Raw genomic sequence first — 20,743 nt, 5'->3', positions numbered from 1 at the left:
GAAAGATGGGTAAGTAGTGGATTGGTAGCAAAATCCAGGTTCCTTTAGGGCATATCCGTTGTAAGGGAAGCAGTTACGGTTCAGAGTGGGAAAGGCCGTATGTAGTATGGTGGGAGATGTCCTGGAGGGAATGAGGGAGAAACACTTCCAAGTTTGGGAGTGACATGTAAAAACTGCTATATTTAAAAGAAGAGATAACCAAAAAGGACCTACTGTTAAAAAAAAAAAAAAAGATTAAAAACGAAATCCTTTCATGAGGGCCAATATATGTGAAGTAAAAGCTCTCTCTTCAGCTTAAACTACACACTGTCTTCCTTCAATTTAGTTTGAATGACAAAATATTAAAAGTACAGAGACCAAAGTTGGTTAAGACTTACTAAGAGCTCTGCACCAAATGAAACAGGCATCAATGGCAGAGGTACCACGGTTATTTAATTAGCACACATTGATTAATTTAACCCATGGAACCACTGTCTCCTGTTACTGCTAATTTTGTTTTTGAAGTCAAATGAAACAAAGTAGCTGAAGAGTAGTTAAACGTGTCCAGTCTCTTCATCCCTAAGGCTATGAGGAGGGGTAGCCCTCCACCACTGAGGTGTTCTGAGATGTCCTCAGGAGGTGGTGACCTCCTCTTAAAAACCCTAATATGAATGGGCCTGTTAGTAGCACTTTCCCTAAGGAGACACGTGACAGAAGAGTATAATTTGTAATTATTTTCAAACATTGGCTAAGAAAGGATGGTCTGTTAAAAAGCTTGTGATGGAAAGAAATGCTAGGCTGTATCTGTGACACCTTGGCTAACAAGAAAAGCAGTAGACAGAAGATTGAGGCGTCCAGGTACACCTCATTTTTTTGTGCTTCACGGATATTGTGTTCTTTACAATTTGAAGGTTCGCGGCAACCCTGTGTCAAGCAAGTCTACTGGTGCCATTTTTCAACAGCTTTTGCTCACTTCATGTTTCTGTGTCCCATTTTGGTAATTCTTGGAATACTTCAAGCTTTTGCATTTTATTGTATTTATTATAGTGATCTGTGATCAGTGATCTTTGAGGTTACTACTACGACTCGCTGAAGGCTCAGACGATGGTTAGCATGTTTTAGCAAATAAAGTATTTTTTAATTAAATATGTACATTTTTTAAAAGACATAAATGCTGCTGCACACGAAGAGACTGCAGAATAGTGTAAATGTAATTTTTATATGCATTTGGAAACCAAAAAACTCATGTGACTCGCTTTATCGCAGTGGTCTGGAACTGAACCTACATTATCTCTGAGGTATGCCTGTATTTGCAGGTTAGCAAGGGTTTTGAAACTTGGAAAAAAAAAATTTTTTTTTTTTTTTTTGATAAAACTTTTCTTCAAGCATTATTGACATGCCCAACAGAAGATCAGATTAACATGGAGCTGCTCCAGATAGAATCCTGCTTGTCTGGTCTCTTCTTCCTCCTTGTCAACCTTTACGTGCATAAGCAAAATTTTAGGATTCCTTGGAATACAATTTGAGAATCACTATTTCACAGCATCCCTGGGGGATAATGGGCATTGGCTCATTCCATACATTTCCGGATCCCTTTTAACAGCTTTCTTTGACTGGGAAGGCTAGAAACCTAAAAACTACATTTTTGAGATTCTTTTGCAAACAACCAGGTTCCAGGTATCGCCCAGGTTCTGCAAGGCAGATGTCTCTCTGTGCAAGACTTGGCAAGGGGATGTGAGCAATATGAGGCACTTGCATGGGAGAAAACAGGCACTTCTGGTAAGTGTGTGTGTGTGTGTGTGTGTAGGGGAGGAGGTTGCATTTGGTTCTTCTGGGACAGCTCCGGTAGAGATTACGGAGTCCAGTTCCTGTATCCTGGGTGCCATTCGGGGTAAGACTGCAGCAGTGAGCTGTCCCTGGAGAGTCCGGTTGGTCTCTTCTGCTGCTCTGTAGCATCCAAAAGAGCTTCACTGGCTTTCCTAAGGACACTATACACTGCTCTAATAAATCTCTTTCTGCTTAAATTAGATAGATGATTCTGTCCCCTTGAATCTAAGAACTCTGACCAAGACAAGCATCAGAAAATAGACCCTAATTATCTCATTGCCTCATATGAAGTATCTTCCACATCTCCCCATGTTTGCATCCCTACTGAACCTAGCACTATTTTTATCAAATAGATACTGAATAAACATTAGTTAAAACACATCACTATAGGGCTTCCCTGGTGGCACACTGGTTGAGAGTCCGCCTGCCGATGCAGGGGACACGGGTTCGTGCCCCGGTCCGGGAAGATCCCACATACCACGGAGCGGCTGGGCCCATGAGCCGTGGCCGCTGAGCCTGCGCGTCCGGAGCCTGTGCTCCGCGCAACGGGAGAGGCCACAACAGTGAGAGGCCCGCGTACCGCAAAAAACCAACCAAACAAACAAACAAAAAACACATCACTATAGCATAGCATTATGTTGGACTACTTTTAACATCATTCAGCTACTTATTAGATCGTGAGACAAGGTCTAAATAATGTAGGGAAGACACACCTCAATAAGCAAATGGTTGAACCATTATAATTTTTAACTGTGTTCATTTATCGAGGTAAAGAAAGCAAGGCATTAAAAACAATAGTCTCAATTTCTCGTCATTTGGAGGGGAACAGAAACAAGTCAAAAGCTGTCTTTTTAAGATATAACAGAGAGACAGACAGTAATGTAAAATTATTATGGTGATTGACAACAAATCTGAATTTGATCACTGTAGAATGACATACTTAAATTTCTATGTCTTGTCAAAAAATAACAAGAAAAAAGAAAATGAAAAAATGGGCCCTTTACTCTTTAAAAATAATAACAGCATGGTGTCATATATATATATATATATATAGTATTATCTAAGTATTTGATTACTGACAGCTAGTTTTCTTCATTTTGGAAAAGACTATGTGAAAGGACTTCCCTTTCCTACGTTTTATACACAAACTATTTCCTTTTCTAAAAGTGGTTAGACAAAGGGTCAGATGATAACTTTAAATATTTAAACTGGTCACTGACAGTCAAGTAGTGAGGAACTTCTCTAGTTTGTTAAATATGGATTGCCTTAGAGGTAACCTTAAGTACATGGCATGGCTTCCTAATGAGTTATTAGTTATGAAACTATGAAGTAATTTAGAATTTTAAATAAGACTGGAGAATAGACTGGGGTATAACAAATTAAAAGCACCATAATTATGCAATATCATGAGATGTATTAGGTAGTGATGCTATGCATACATCAAAAATACATTAATAAAACGAACATATTAATAAAAAGCTAAGTCTGGCCCTTTAAGACCTCAACACTAATTGGAAAGGATTTTGACAGAACACCTTGAATAACTTTCATTATATCAGTTTTGGCAAGCTATTTTTCAGCTACCTAAATGATGATTATTTCTACACTCCACAGTGCATCTATCAAAATCTACGATCTGAAAAATACCATTAGTGAGGATGAGTGAAGTGGCAGTTGTTCAAATGGCACAACCTGAATTTGAATTTATTAGTGTGATGTAGGTGACATATATTGTCCCCTTAAGATATATCACACATTTACATGTTGTACATTAATTATATATGTTATGCGTTATATTCCAAATTCTAGCCCTATTTTTAAGGTCATGCATTCAGGTCACTCTAAAAACTCTTCCCAAAGTGGGATGATTTAATGGATTTAATTCTTAAAGAGAAACATTTCATAGCAAGGGCAGATTAACCTCACAGTGAAAACAAACACATCCAGTAGTAGATATTATTGGTGAAAAGTGTAAAAGGTAGAATTTTGCCTATAATAGCTTACTCCTGTAACCAAGACACAGATTTATCCATCTTTGTTTTGTTGTTGGGCTTAAAGTCATTGAAAATTCAAAGAACCAGATCACTACTTAGTTTAAAATAAGAAAGGTCTAGCCAAAAATCAAGTCCAACTAGTTAACACCAGAGAGTACCAAGTGCCTATTATAGGAATACAGTTTATTAAGGTTAAAAAAACCCCAGGCAGCTGTGTGACATATTAATGCCTTTAACTATTCTTGATTTTAATATTGAATTTGGTTCCACTAAAGTTCTCCCCTTGAGGTAAACTGTTATGTGTACCTTTTTCATAGATGGCCATTGGTGCCACGCCTGTTGAAGGATATGATTCTGTAAATACCTAGGCTTTAACTTTCACCAAAATGGGAGCCTTACTCAATAAATAAGCAACTCATCCCAGGTCATGAAGTTAGATATTAGAAAAAGGAGGATATTGCAGCCCAAGTTGACTGTGCCCCCCTGGCCCCCACTCAAATTCCCCCAGACAAGGAGGCCTTTACTTCCTGGTTCTTTTAGTTGGGGTCTTGACTCATGGACTTCATATGCTCCCTTTTCCTTTTCTCACTGAGAAGAAAACTCTCATACAGTATATTCATGATCATGCTGCTACGGTATAAATTAAGTTTATGAATGATGTCCTTCACTTATTGCCCCTTTCTCTCACACAGTGATATTTGTAACTCACGAGCTGTAGGATTTCCAAAGCTGAGTGATTTGTAATGTAATACTTCTAGAATCTCCAGAGTAATTTCAGCATTAGTTACAAATAAAAGTTGGCTCTCTGCAACTCTTAACCTTGGGAACATGAACCTTTAAGACTTGGAGATCAAATACCAACATTCCCCTAGGACTGCTGTACACATCTGCATTTCTGGACATAGGACTTTTTTTGTTCCTAATCAAGTATAATCTCACTTCATAACTTCTACTTTTGGCTCAGTGCTACCTAGATTTCCAGGCAAGCAAAAAAAAATGAGGGCTGAGGATTTTGTGCTTAGAGGTTTGGAAATTTGGCAAACGTTACATTAAAATGCAAGTATTTGATCCTGAACCTCAACAGAGTGAAATTCAGTTAAAACACAAAGAAACCAAAGCAAGGCTTTATGTATTCCAAATCTGCACCTGTATTTTGATGTTGCCAGGTATTTGTACTAAGAATTCTGTGTACAGGGCAAAAGGGAATGAAGAGCCTCCCAAATTTTCCTCTGGGATCTTCCAGCCATTTGCAGTAATCACTAATTCTTGCTTACATCTGTGAGTCAGGCACCCAAGTGCTGCTATTCCTGGCTGGTCCTGTTCTGTGTTTAAATGGTCTGATTGTTAGTCTTTGCATCTGGGTCCAAACCAATCTCACATGGAAAGTTAGTTCAAGGATTCCAGTCACCTTTAAGTTATCCTTAAAGACAGCTAAGAAGATAGCTTGAGCTATTAATAACAATTATGAAAACTGCCCTTCCAACTCACCAAACTCAAGGGTGTCATTCTTCATACAATTTCCTAAATATTGACCTTCTAGGATCCAGTCAATGAAGTAGAGCTTATTTTCAAATAACTTAATTTAACATCCATTAACACTCTCTGGGACCTGAAAGCCACGGAATTTAAATGATTCTTATATTCAGATAATTATGAGAACAGGTTACTTGTAAAAGAACATTTCCATGAAGATTTAGCCAGGCAGCACACTTTATAGGCCTGAATTTCATCAAGGTGGGGGAACAGGCTAAATGTGGATTTAATTTACAAATGCTTTCATACAACACCCATAACTTTTATTTCTTGTCATGTTATCCATTCTATAATGTTAAAAAAAAAAAAAGAAACAAACAATCACACAGCAGCATAACCAGGAATTATTAGGGGAAGACTATACTTCATCCAAAATTGACTTATACAATAGCTGTAGTTTGTCTATGAACTCATTTATTGTTATTGGTTGAGAGCCAATATGAGTAATGGATAAAAAGCATGGGTTTTATTTGGAATCAGGCTTGCTCTAGTTCTGTTACTTATTAGTTCTTTGACTCTGGGTATGTTCATTATGCTTTTTAGGCCTTAGTTTCCTCATCTGTCAAACTGGTTACTGTAAAGATTAAGAGAGACAATTTACTAAAAAGTGCCTAGTATAGGCTGGCTTATAACTATTTCTCAGTAAATGGAAGTTACTTTTCATGTGTCAATATCTTTCCTCCTCTGCAAGCTCTTTGATGGAAAGAGCCATTTCTGGTACTTCCTTGTACATGTAACAGGACTTAGTCTTGTAACATGGTAGGAAAAACACTGCCTTTAGATGTCACGGGACCAGCCGTCAAGCTCACTACCTGCTGGCTATGCAATTTCTGGCAGAGTTCTTAAGATGTCTGTTCTTAGTTTGCCTCTCTCTGGAATGGGGATATGTTTACATCCCTCTCAATGTTCTGGTAGGAACGTAGAAAGATATGGATAAAACACATTTTACAAACTGTAGAGCACAGCTTAGATTTAGGTTACTGTCACTCTTTTATTCTACTTGAATTAAGAGTAATTAGTAATTTTTTGAGCACTTACTATGTGCTGGATGGACACAGTGATTTATAAGTGTTGTATCATTTAATCCTTACAACAACTCAAGAAAGTAGGTACTGTCATTATTCCCATTTTTCAGATGAGGAAACCTAAGCTGACTCAAACTCAAGCAGTCTGGCTCAGAAGCCCACACTCTAAACCACTGTTACATATAGAATCCTATAATTTTAGGAGGAAGGGACAACCTTTTATGAATCCACCAATGGCAGGTCTAGGGGGTCAGAGTGACAAGGAAGCAGTCACCTCGCCTAAGAGGATGGCAGACGCCACAAACAAAAAGGAGAGAGGATCCAAGCAATCGGACTCATGTAAGCAAGGCGAGGCCACAGTTTCTCTATTTATATTCAGATTTCTGCAACACAAATACCCCATTCCTGTACATATATTTTCAGCTCCGCTGAAACTGCCAAGTAAGATGTAAGAGAAAAACACTCAGCTAAATTCTACATCTGGCCATGAGGAAGACTTCAGAGTGTAGGGTAGTTTGGGAAAATACAAGTAGACTGGCCAGGGCAAAGAACAATACTTTGTGACATGTCACACGCTTGGGCTGAAATATTCGAAAAGGCCACCACTCGGGGGCGTGGTAGACACGAAGGACCATGGCAGTGGTTACCTCCATGAGGAATTCTCTTCTCTAGACAGACTGAAGGCACACAATAGTAGACGTCATCTTGTAGAAAGAGCTGACTTTACTGGGCACCAGTCTTTGGCTGAAGGCTACGAACCAATGAAACTTTAGAACATGAGACCCAAGACAATACTCTGCCTATGTTCAACAGTGAGAGCTCAGGGAGTGTCAAAGCATGTGTTTAAGCGTATGTGAACAAAGGGCGTAAAGATGTGTGAGACGGGTGTTAAAACATCAGTTCAAACATGTGTTTAACCATGTGTGAGCAAAAGGGTGTTGAGCCATGTGGTAAAGCAAGTGTTAGAGCATATTCGATTACAAATGTTTCTCATTTGGGAGCTTAAATTATTTTCTGCCTAATCCAGTGTTGCTAAGCAATAGTTCTGTGTTGTCTTAACGGAACACAATAAATTATTAAACTTAAAAAAAAATTGAAGTTAGAATTCTTTTTTCCCATCTTGGTTTCATCACGAAGAATTTACATCTGTAGTTTTCAATAAACATAGTGGGGTTCTGCTAGTGTAAGCAGAAACCAGGGTAAGGTTCCCTAGGCAGGAAGGCAACAGTCAGAAGAGGGTAAGGCACACTCTGTGTGCTGAGACAGTATACAGTGTTTGGTAGATCCAGTGGCATATTAGACTAATCTCAAGGTTTGATAGACCACATAGTCACTGACTGGGGGTGACTACCCATCTAGGGCACCGTGCCACAGCTAGGATTCTGTTTTTTTATTTTCAATTTTTAAATATCGAACACTGCTCTTGAGAGTAGGAATTCTGACAGTTCTTACTGACAGTAAAATGTGATAGACACCAGCTTTAAGGTTTCTCTGACATTATTTGCTAAATATATTAGCTTATGTATCTTCAATGCTGCTGGAAGCTTCCCTTCCAAAGCAAATGAGTCCTCTTATGTTAAAATGGGAACACACAACCCTGGATGTTATTTTAAAAAGAATGAAAGTAGACAAAAATCAGAGTGTACTAGAGATACCTTTCTGCAGGGTAAAGAAAGAGAGTTTAAAACATATATACATATACTAATACAGGTAAAAAAAATTCAGGTAGCTGTTTTATTTTCTTGTTAGGAAACAAAGCGATAAACAAACTAAACCAGTAAACCTGTTTGAGCCCACTAATTTCTCCGTTGGGAGTGGATATATCATCAAATATTCTTCCTTTAAAAAAAAGAGCAAAAGACAAAAGATCTGCAGGCTTGTGTTTAAATTCCATTTCCTAAGCAGTACTAATTAATATGGCTCTTTCTGCTAAACTGTAGAATGATTTGTGCGTAAATGCTATCTGATTTTACCTATGAAAATATTTTTGATCATTCTGAATAAGGAAAAATAGATATAGCCATTAGAATCAAAATATTGCCTTCCCAATCCCCTTTTGCCTCGAGATCATGGAATGTTTTACTGAAACAAAAACTGGCAAGAGAGAACCAAACAATTAAAGCTAGTGTCTTCTGTCAGCCACCCTTGTAGCAGAGGTCAAAGAATTTTTGAATACTTCTCTCTTCCCGTTCACTGTGTCACTTAATGATTTGTTCATGCGGTTCAGTACAAACTCAAGAAAATACAATTCCTCAGCAGAAAAAAGCACGGTCTGTGGTGCTGTGACCTGACTCTCTGCTTAAACAGATTCCAGAGTGTGCACTGACAGAGCGATGATTATTTTTCCTTCTTGGAGACTTAGCACAAATTAAGAAAACTAAGAAAATAGAATCTGACCAAGGAAATGATGGAGGAAGGCTGTGCAGAGGCTTTCTTAGTTTATGGTTAACAGTTTTATTTTTATTTGATTTTATTTTTTATCTTTTGGCCTCGCTGTGAGGCATGTGGAATCTGAGTTCCCTGACCAGGGATCGAACCCAAGCCCCCCTGTAGTGGAAGCTCGGAGTCTTAACCACTGGACCACTGGGGAAGTCCCAGTAGTTTTATTTTTGACCAAAACAAATATACTGATGAGCAAATTCATTTCAACAATCCCATGTTTCTTCACCATTAAGGTGTTTTATTTTCAATAGTGTAAAACAGAGAATGCAAATCACTTATTTTCTGTCAATACTGAACACACCCTGATATCTGAAGCTATTTCACTGAGGCTAGTCTCCAAATGCATGTAAATCAGGCTGAGGAAAAATATCTGTACTACAGAAATGATAAAACATCCCTAAATCTCATGGGTTGGAGGAAAAGACTACGGAGGGCTGTGCTTTTGGGTCCTCAGAACCAGCTGCAACTGTTATTGAAGGCCCCCAGCCTCTAGTCAAATAAGCAATAAACATACCCCACTTTATAGAAAATAGAAGAAGATAAACAGCCCTTATGGAGATACTGATCTTGAGATAATACTTCTGAATTTGAGATAATACTTCTGAATTTGAGATAATCTGAATTTCCCTAGATGTGCTCATTTGAATATACACAATCATTTTCCTTAACTTACACTTTTCTCTAGACATGAAATACTCAATAAACAGAACTCACTAGAGGCAAGTAAAGGGAAGAGGCTCCTTCTGTACAAATTCCTCCCTAGAGCACTTTGTACAATGTTAAGTAGAGTAATATAGTACTTAACGAATCTTGCATAACACTTTGTACTTCTAATCAAACTTTTCAGAAGGCAGCAAAAATGATTAGAAACATAATTTTAGCCTCTCCTGCTTTCTATTTGAGTGACCATCGTTAAGCTCAGTGGACGGGTCATGTGTGTAGTGAAAGGGCTCCCAGAGGAGTAAGTATTCCCAACTTCACAACCGTGGGCGTTTCACTCCAGGGCTGTGGGTAAGGTGACACGCTTGCCCAGTGGGCACACAATGCATCCTCAGTGTTCTTCCCCTCTGCCTCAAGCTCCGTGCCTTTCCTGGAATAAGCCTGCCAAAGATTCTAAACAGTGCAGGGAGGAACTGTCCAGAATAAACTGGCGCCATATTTGCAAATGTGTGTTTAAAGTAAAGCTAGAGAAAGTTTGCAATGTCCCAAATCGAGCCTGGCAATTGCTCTTGAGGTTAGTACCACTTCCCTTTTTATGAACAAAACAACCTTAGCAATTGTGGGAAATAAGCAAAACCAACGCAAATAAACCAACAAGATAGTTTACCTTTTTCACCTTAAACATTTAAAAAGTATATTTTTTAAAGGCTTAAGAAAATTAGATGTTTTTAATATAAGTACTTATGCCCCTTTTCTTCTACTCAGTATGTATATAACTAATGCTTACAGACTCAATCAACCCCCAAATTAGACATCTTGAACTTTTAAAAGGCTTTATGTAATTAAATGCTAATGCTTCAATCTGACATTATATCAGTAAATACCATGGAGAAAAGTTCAAGGTAGGTACTACGCTAAGATAAATATTTCTCTAAGTCCCAACTTTTCATTTCTGGAGACCAATGGAGAGACAAACCTCAAAAACATTTCATGTGTTACATTTCCTATGTAACTGAAATCAGTGGAACATTAATTTATAAGTTTTAGTCAACTGATCTACTTTGGAACATTTGCTTTCGGAGATTAAGATTGATTATTTTTTAAAGATTGAATCATCAAATTTTGTTTAAAGGAGGTTAAAAGTAAAAGCTTGCTCAAAATAATGAGACTAATCCTGACATCTACAGGCATGCTTCCAGACATTAGAAAGTTTTTCTCTAAAATGTGTTTCCTTCCAGATCTTTACTAAAATGCAGGGGGTTAAGTCGGCAAGGTTTATTATAACCCAAAATGTCGTGGCTCACCTGTTCTTTTGTTTGCTCGTTTGTTTGTTCGCTTGTTCGTCCATTCATTCATTCATTTATTCATTCGAATAATTCCTGAGTGTCCATTCTGTCCAAGGAACCAGTGAGGCACAGGGGGTCTAAAGCAGAAAGTTTGAGTCCCTGCCGACAAGGAGCATAAAGTCTTTCGGGTGTGACGGAATAAAGCGGACAGGTACGGCACAGAACTAGCAGGGTGGGCGTTGGGCTGGGAGGGGATAGCCCACACTAAAATGGGTAAAGCACTTTAACTTTGGAATCAGGGATGCCTAGTTCCTCAGCGGGTCAGAGAATGAAGAGCACCCATGATCCCAGGGGGACCCTGCACGAGTACAGAGCCTGCAGGTCACAAGGACCTCCTATGTCTCCAAGGGCGTTACTTAGGAAAGAGTAACATGGTCTTTGAATTCACTTTTTGTCCTTCCTCTGGGAAACTGAGATGATGATTTGATCACTGCTTTTTGCAATCACCATTTTCTACTTGGAAACTCCCTCTTAAAGTTCTTTATATTTTCCTTGAGCCTTGTGTCAGGTAAATTTAAAACCATTTTACACCCCCATCCCTACCCCGTTCCACCTTTAATATTAGGGTAATGAAATGAAAATAGTCATTTAAAAAACTTTTAGGAGGGGCTTCCCTGGTGGCGCAGTGGTTGAGAGTCCGCCTGCCGATGCAGGGGACATGGGTTCGTGCCCGGTCCAGGAGGATCCCACATTGCCGCAGAGTGGCTGGGCCCGTGAGCCATGGCCGCTGGGCCTGTGCGTCCGGAGCCTGTGCTCCGCAAAGGGAGAGGCCACAACAGTGAGAGGCCCGCGTACCGAAATAAAAGGAGGTAGAAAAACTGGCATCACTTCACTTCTACATGTTTTGGTGCTTCATTATGTTTTGAGACCATGTCTGAGTGCTTAAGTTCTCAGAGGTTAGAAATCAAAGTGAGAGAAAATTGCAAACATTTCTATTTGCTAATAGTATTTCACTTGTGATAGCAAGAGAGACATTCATTCATCAAACATTTATTGAATGCATATTATGCACCAGGCACCAGGCTTACTGACATGGTGCTACAAAGATGAAAGCCAGTCCTCCCCTCCAGGGACTCATGGTCTAGTGGGGATGGGCAGGAACCCCACAAGTACAGCACGGCGAGGGTTCCCACGGTACTGTGTGCAGACTGCTGGAGGGGCGGGAGCTGATTCTAGGCAACACAGAGATGATTACTTTTAATTTAAAATATTTGTTAACACTCAACATTATGTTAAAAATATTTAATTATGCATTTACTTTAACATGTGAAAAAATGCATAACTAACACATTCGAACCATGGTTTCATGGATAATACTCTATGGAATAAAGCTAAAGAATATATTTAAGTTTAAAACAAAAGTGTGCCAATTTAAAGAAAAATAGCAGTGGAGATATTAGGCAGAGAGGACCAAAAAAAAAAAAATTGTGACGTACTACTCTGATCACTGAAGTTTGGGAAATAATGCAGTTCCACGTGGGTAAGTCAAAAAGGATGCCATTTTACAAAGTTTGGAATCCTTACTGTATGTTCCCTGGACTAAGGTGCCATGAGGCAACTTATGTTCTAGGAGGGCACAGGCGAGGGAAGGGCACTATTGTGGCCTGGGGGATTCAGAGGGGTTTCCAGAAAGAGGAGGCTTAAAAACCACAAGTTGTGCTGGAAAGCAGTACACTTATTAGGACCCTTCATTTGTAGAACTGTTGAATCTTAAGCTTGCATGGGACATTAGAAATCATGTTATGTTATCTGTAATTAACTTTAAAATACTTCCATATATATAGTGTGACATATATGTGTGCATTGGTTTCAATCCATACCATAGGGCAGTGATTTTATGACTGAAGTGGCCTAACGGGAATAACTGTTTAGTTCACATCTAAAAGACGAATGAAATGCCATGTTCCAGAAGCAGCTACTAAAGTGTGGTGGCTATCTGTATCTTATTAATTAGTTACTCTTAATTAGCATAACAATAATCATTAATGAGGACATCAGAAATGGTACTGAAGCTATGCGGACAGGCTAGAAACATTGTCATCAGCACTCCCAGCCTGCGTGGGAAGGGTATCTGCATCTAGTGACCCCAACTGCCTATTTCCCCAGGATTGGAGCCCTCGACTCAGGATTCTGACTCAGTCCTGTGTCTATCTACTTAAAGGAGGAGTCTGTCACCTGACTTTGACAAAAGGTTAGCCAACTCCTCTTTCTAGAATATTCTCACATCAAACTCGAGGGAACTTTTCCTGCAAGTTGCTGTCAATGCACTCTCCTATCAGGACAGAGGACAGGAGCTTCGCGGGCCCACAGGACAGGTGGAGGGCTGTTTCTGTGCCTGCTCGCACATGTTTCTAGGTGTGGTAGAGTTCCATCTGAAATTTGCCTTCAACGTATTACTTGGGAAGCAGGTATAGACCTCCACCGCCTCCAAGGCATCTGTCTCCAACTGCAGCCACGATCTACCCAGAAAAAACTGGTAATTCTGAAAGGCCAAATTTGCTGGGCAGATCTTAGCTAAACTAGCTCTCACAGAGAGGTTAAGTGATTTGCCCAAGATCACACAGCTAGTTGGTGGCAGAACTGAGTTTAGAACGTAGTGCTTCTTGTTACTATCTCCCCAGGTAACCAATGATTCTCGACCAGGTTTACTCATCCCAGTTACCTGCAGAACCTTATAACAATGCACAAGCTCAGGTCCAGCTTAGGAGACTGTGGTTCTGGAGGAGAGCTGTGGTAGGGACCCAGGTATCTACGTTTTTTAAAATTTTGCACAGGTGCCTCTGATAGACACACATATAATTGAGAATCACTGGACTAGACCACGATACTAACAAGTACCATCTGCTGTACATTTTCTCTGGGCCTGGCCCTGTGCTAGGTGCTTGACATGCTCTGTATTATTTCATTTTTACCATAAACCACTGAATAAGGTATCCGCAACATTTTACAGGTGAAGAAACTCATGCTGAGAGAAGTTAATCAACCTGTCCAAAGTGACAGCCTATAGATAGCAAGACTGAGATTCCAACCCAGTTTTGCCTTTCTCTATAAATCTGCTCTTGGTCATGAGCCCCTGCTACATACCATGGGACAGGATGCTGCTCAGAATTTCTAAGGCAGGGGTCACGAACTACAGGTGAGAGGTGGACAATGTAAATGATCAAAATGAGTCAAATAGTGACTGGAGTGAGCTGGAGACCATGTGCCCCTCTGAGAGGTTTTGAGTTTTAACTGCTGGCAGCTACTTTGAATGTTTTAAGAGTAACTCTGCAGAGCAACTGGAACTCTCATATATTGCTAGGGGAATGCAAAATGGTTTAGCCACTTTGGAACCAGTTTGGCAGGTCCTTATAAAACTAAACATATACAAACTATATGAGCCAGCAATCTTGCCCCTAGATATTTACTCAAGAGAAATGAAAACCTACGAAGAGATGTGTGCACAAATGTTCATAGCACCATTACCTGTAATAGCTCTAAACTGGAAGCAACCTACATGTTCATAAAACTGGTGAATGATAAATAAATTGTAGCATATCTTACTATGAAATATGACTCAGCAATTAAAAGGAATGGAATACTAATACACACAACAAGATGGACGAATTTCAAAATCTCTATGTTCAGTGAAAGAAGTCCTACACAAAAGACCATGTGCTGTATAATTCCATTTACACGAAATTCTAGAAAAGGCAAAACTAATAGCAGAAAGCAGATCAATGTCTGTCTGGGACAGGGATGGAGAAGGGGAATGAGTGCAAAGGGACTGGAGGAAACTTTTTAGACAGAGAACTGGTCTCTGTCCTGATGTGTTAATGGTGGTTATGTCATTGCATCCCATGACCAAAATTCAACAAATCTACATTTAAAATGTGTGAATTTTATTATATGTAAATAATATCTCAAATTTAAAAACAAACTAAAACTGTGCAGACGGGAAAAAAAAAAAAAAGTACTGCAAGCCGCTTATGGCCCACAGAGTTCCAGTTTCAACCTCTGGTCTCAGTAGAGAGGTTCCATTTTAGCTGCCCCAGAGGAAATACAAAAGATGACAAGTCATCCATCATCCTGGGCTCGGGAAAAACGGGGAAGTTTGTGTTCATCCCCCTTCTTCCATCACTCTCCTCCTTCCTCAGGTACAAAATGCTCCCATGCTGCCCCCTGGCTGTTCAGCGCCTCCTGCCACGGCACCCAGGTCACGCCTCATTCTTCTGAAGCGTCTCCAACACCATACTTGCGGTCAGCCCTCCTCTCAGCCTCCTGTATTCTAGGCCATCCCTCAGAGCTCTGTGCAAGGTGGGGAAAAACTTCACCCAGCTAACACATCACCAAGTAGGTGCCATGACTGATGCTGATTAAAGGATCAAGTACTGCCATTTGACAAAGACAATGCGTGAAGCCTTAATCCAAGTTCAATGATTGCCTTTCAGTCTATTAGGGAATACTTGGGGGGAAATGCGGCAATTTCTGGAACCCACCACATGGATCTCCTCCACAGGGTGACCTGCCTGCTTTGTTTATACATACACTTTGTCATCAATATTATCATGAAACACCTTAAAATTAATACATGCAAGGGATCTGTGTGGATAGCACAGAACGGTACACATACATCTCAGCACCCAAATATCAAAACTCAGTGCTCTTAACCATTAGGTGGTGGAAGCCTGAGACACACGAGAGTCAGTCCTTGAATTTTCTAGAAAACTAATGAATGCCAACCACATGCTGCTTGGCTTTCCTGAACCTCTATCAACGCCGCAATAACTTGATTAAAAACGAAAAGACAAATCCACCATGTACAGTAGTGCAAGCTATCATGTTAAGTTAAAAAGGAAAAGGCAGAACTTGAAATTGTACTAAAGGCACATAAATAAAAATTCAACATTTAAAGACAGAAAAAATGAGGAAAAGATCACCGTAGGTGTGTTATGAGTAATTTCTCTTTTAAAAAATGTTCCCTTTTGCTCTGACAACAAACACTACTTGTGTAATAAATATGAATCAGAAATCACACAGACTGGATCACCAGGCAGGACGTTGTGCTTACCTGTCACCCACCCACCAGTTACCATCTGTGTTGACTCCCCCCACTTCCTTCTCCTTACAGATTTGAAAGCCCATGGGATCTGGCAGTGCCCTGCCAGGTACCTGAAATTATTTCATCAACGCTTTAGTCATGCTGCTGAGGGCAGCCACTCCTTCCAAAGCTGTCCACTAAGCATTTGTATTTGCAAATGGAAATAAAGCCAGAGAACTTGATTAACAAGGCAGGTGTGTACCTAGAAAGAACCCCAGTGCTGAGAGGGAACTTTCATTCGAGAAACTTTTAGAAAGTGTTATCTTGACAAGGCACATGGTTAATACATTTTTTTTCCCCAAAGCAAAACTGGGTTAAAAATTTCAGGTCCTATGAAAGCAAAGTGTTGGAAAAAAAAAACAACAAGGAGGTAGTAGTAGGCTAGGCCCAGGTCAGTTTCAGTCAATGTTGTGGAGTTTGATTCTAGGCCACCCAGGCTCTCTGATTGGTGGCCTCCTAAAATCCTCCAGGATCTAGCTCCCCTCCTCCCCCATACCAACCTATTCTCAGATTATGTCACATGCAGCAGAGGTGAGACAACAGGTTATAGAGAGTCCGCACAGAATCTGAAGAGACAGCAAAGTCTAATGATTAAGAGGACAAACTCTAAAGGAAACATTCTGGGAAATGGCTCAGAATGATACTTTTGATGGCATGGTGCCCGAAAGAAAAATCCCACCTTTTGGTGGAGGTCTATTCTGCCTACACACATAGCCACTTGTACTTGTAACACCTTTCAGGATCCTTAGAAAAACACCGTGAAACCGGTGATGTTCAAGAGGAAATAAGAACTTGCAAAAAGAAACATAGCAACGGGCTACCTGAAAACAGTGAAAGAACTTGGTCCTTTCATAAGGTTCATTCTGCCCAGAGTACATAGTAGGTGCTCAATAAAAGAATAATAATGACAAGAAAAAGTGGACCCTAGATTTTCAGGCCTCTATCACTCAGTCAAGCTTTTGTCTCTCCAGTGGGGGGTAAAGCTGGGAGGCAGATGACAGCTGTGCATAACTGCAAGTGTGCTGTGAGCTGACCCAATCTACTGTTAGAATGGGAGCCTCAGAAAACGAAAGGCAAAAATCGCAGAGTTGACAACAAAGAGCTGATCTGAATTATCTGCTATGCCTGCCTTGAAAGATGCTACTTCCCTCTTGTTTGTGCTGCTTTCTTGGTCTGGAATCTCTTAACTTTGCCTGGGTAAATCTCACCCCTCTTTCAAGGGCCACTACAAATGCTGTGTCATCCATGAAACTCATCCTGATTCCTCCAAGCTGGCAATAGTCTCCACTCCAAACTGTGCATGAGGTTTCTGATCACCATCCATTTGAGGTGGTGCTTCTTCTGCAAGAAGAGTCATTGGCAGGAGTCATCCTCCATCCTTATATACCCAGCAAAGTTCCTTGCACGTATTTGTGGAGTGAATTACCACTTTCCTAATAAATGCTTCCAGGATAGGAGCATTAATAGGGGAAGTTGGTTCCTGTTGGTAAGTCATTGTTATTGTTGGAGAGTAGACTTTCTCCCAGGAGGGACAGAGAAGGGAAATGGGGAGTATGGAAATGTAAGGATGCCTGGCCTACAGTAGATGGGCTTGTATGAGGCTGTCATGATATGAAGCACAGGCAGACATGCCTTGTTTTCCAGATGTATCAGTAGACTCCATCAATGAATATAGATGCCACGGCTGACCCTGCCAGGCAGTATTTGGAATGACCCCCTAAATCCAGCCTCACTATGTTACTTAGAGGGACACTTAAACCTCAAAGGAGATTCATCTAAAGAAACTGGCACATGGGATTTCATTTTCCCTAAGGCTTCCATGCTTGGTGTCAGTAAGTAATCAATAATTAAACAGTAACAGTTAAAACAAGACCACCCAGGCGTAACAGGCTCAAGGGTTGAGCTAGAGAAATGGTTTATATGGTCCCCTTATGTAGGGCAATTTTAAAGATCACCCACAGTTTCTGGTTTAAAATGGCGCCTGCTTGATGGCTCCTGATGCTGCATCTATCAAAGTGACCATTAAATTGGAATGAAAAAATAAAAGATGACGATAGTTTACGACACCAAAACTGACATCACAAATTGCCACAACCTGGAAGGATTTTTCTACGGCTACAAAAAATGAACTGGGCTGAGAAATGTAAAGCAGTAGCCCACCTCTCACAAAGTCTGCTACTAGGTAGAAGATGTGAGTTCTGTTACAACTAGAAACCGGGTATCTGTCTCTCTTATGAGTGGATGCTGCCACTTAGGAGGCATGTGGACTGCTGTAGTCATTCCTCCTTTTCCACACTCCTCATCTTATTTCTTTTCTATAGCCAGTAAGAAATGACAGTTCCCAGGAAAACAATAAATCAGTACTGGGCAGTGATAGGCAAGGAAGGTATGGTGAATCCTGGGAAGTGTGGCCTTCATAAGTAAAGTGTGTTTGCATGCAGTGGTGGAAGGTAAACATGTGAAGGAGATGACAGTTGTACACACAAGGGTTGGACATTTTTCGTGCCAGAGTCAAGGAGTGGGGGAAGGAAGAAGCCCCATTTCCTTCCCATGAAGACAGTCTGGAGACAGAGGGCTATCTCTCGACAGAGTTGATCATATAAAGTTGCCATTCATTTGCAGATCCAAGAAGAGGTTTTAAAAACTAACCAAACCAAATAAAAATTCAAAACAATGTGAAGACAGTGGCAAAAAAGATCCTATAGAACAAAGAAAAGGAAATGACATCCTAAAGCTTCAGAGGAAGAACGCAATTCTGAAAATTATGTGATAAAGAAACCTATACATGTTTTTGAAGTTTGTTTGGCATTTTCAATAAAAACAGTAAGAGAGAATAGCCTTTATCAAGTGAAGGGCAGAAAACTGTAAAGTAAAACCTGTGATATTTAAAAAAGATAAAAGGGTAAAAGATGAAGTGATGGGTGAGATAAAGAAGAGATTTCATAGAACCATCAGTGGAATTAATATTTACAGAGAAAAATACTGGAATGAAATATGCTACCTTTCACCAGTGTGATTTTGGTGCTACCTTTCGTCAGTGTGATTATGGATTACTTTCTTCCTGTTTCTTTTTTTTTGCGGTACGCGCCTCTCACTGTTGTGGCCTCTCCCATTGCGGAGCACAGGCTCCGGACGCGCAGGCTCAGTGGCCATGACTCATGGGCCCAGCCGCTCCGCGGCATGTGGGATCTTCCCGGACCGGGGCACAAACCCGTGTACCCTGCATCGGCAGGCGGACTCTCAACCACTGCGCCACCAGGGAAGCCCTCTTCCTGTTTCTTGATACTTGTTTCTCTTCTTTCTTTCTTCTTTTTCTTTACAAAATAAGAGGTTTGTTAAAACTTTCATTAAATTTTTAACTAGGAAAAATATAATCATGAAGATGTGGAAATTTAGAAATACATTTAAGATACAATATTAAGTGAGAAGAGCAATATACATGGATCATGACGGAAAGACTAGAGGGAAATACTTGTATCAGCAGAGTAGCTTGTTTCTAGGAAGAGGGATTAAAAACAACTTTTTTCTTTTAAAGTTTTTCTTTAATATTTCTATTTTATGTTTTATAGCAAAAGTTGATTTAAAAAGAATGACCCCCAAATAAAATGTTAGTCATATCCTCAATGTGGTGGCATTACAGAAAAAAAAAAAAATCTTTCTGATGCCAGCAAGTACTTTCAGTGCACAGTTTCCCAAAGACTATTTAGGTTCATTTTCATGTTCCAACCAATTACTATTACTACAATTTAGGCTAAGTCCCTGGAGGGCAGCGTCTTTTTCTGTCTTATACTCTATGCCCAGCACTTAGCCTAGTGTTTAGAAAATTGCAAGTGCTCATGAAATATATGGTGAATGAACAAATGAATAACAGAAGGAAAGACTACTCCATCTTATATAGGTACAGCCATGGGTAAAAAGATTATTTGCATTCATTCAGTTTTTATGGCATCTCCAATGTTAAAAACTGCAAGGATGCTTTGCTTCCAGAATTCTCATCATTCATCATAGTTTACATGCTCCATGGAAATCCAGCTGGAGCCAAAACCTGGTACCATATTTTTATTTCTCTTTTTCCATTTCAAAAGAAAAAGCTGTAGTTAATTCTAATTTTCCTGCGGGCAGAGGGAAAGGGAACTTTTTATGTGTGTGAAAGAATGGCACACCCCCAGCCACCTGAGGACAGTTCCTCCCAGGAACACCTGTTTGCTCCAATTGAAGCTTGTCCAAATTGAGTCCTGGGGATCAGGAGCTTGCTCTTCAAATGTTCCACCATTCTACAATATTTATTCCCCACCTGTCTGATGGCCATGATAGCTTGGGAATGCTCCAGCCAGGGAAAGCTGTTTCTTGGCCCTGACATGGCAGAGCTAACAGCAGCTAATGTTCACCTAGAATCTGGTCTGAATCCAGTTGCCCCAGATTTTAAAAAAAATGCCTCTTCTTTTCCTTTTCAGTCTACCAGCCTCAGCAAAAATTCTTAAGGAGGGGGAGGTAAATAATTTTTCGTCCTCAGACCAATATGCTGCAAAAGTAAGTTATACCTTTCACTCTGCCTCTTAAATCTGATTTTTGGGTTTTCCACTCCTAGTCGTATTAAATAGTTGCCCAATACTAAAAATGAGGATTGGTAAATTAATTTCTCCAACACGAGAATTATCAAAATCCAGGAGGTTAAAATGCAATAAAAACGATCTTAAACACATAATTTAACATGCAATTCCGGGAAGGAAAAAGATGCCCACATTAAACTCCAATTGTAATAGTGAAATAATGTTTAAAAAATTCTAGCCATAAGAAAACTGTACATTTGAAAAGCTTACATAAAGCCTTATAAAATAGGAGACCTTTTATCTCCTC

At 40.0% G+C, this 20,743-nt stretch overlaps 1 protein-coding gene across 13 annotated transcripts in view; it reads right to left on the bottom strand.

Moving 5' to 3' along the window:
* The window catches only part of VTI1A (vesicle transport through interaction with t-SNAREs 1A), a 368,921-nt gene that overhangs the window by 127,569 nt on the left and 220,609 nt on the right, over positions 1-20,743 (bottom strand). For 2 of the 13 annotated variants that reach the window (XM_089898178.1, XM_089898179.1), the window contains one exon: positions 731-19,200. The exons of the other annotated variants lie outside the window; for them this stretch is intronic. In XM_089898178.1, the coding sequence (XP_089754304.1) occupies positions 19,029-19,200 (172 nt within the window). In that variant the 3' untranslated portion in view covers positions 731-19,028. Of the gene's footprint in view, positions 1-730; positions 19,201-20,743 lie in introns of those variants that run through there. 13 annotated transcript variants of the gene reach the window in all.

Source organism: Delphinapterus leucas, chromosome 16, assembly GCF_059928025.1.
Source record: "Delphinapterus leucas isolate spDelLeu-1000000601 "Yukka" chromosome 16, BTC_Dleu_Yukka2, whole genome shotgun sequence".
In the NCBI taxonomy this organism is placed as follows: domain Eukaryota; kingdom Metazoa; phylum Chordata; class Mammalia; order Artiodactyla; family Monodontidae; genus Delphinapterus; species Delphinapterus leucas.
This window is presented reverse-complemented; position numbering and strand designations above follow the sequence as displayed.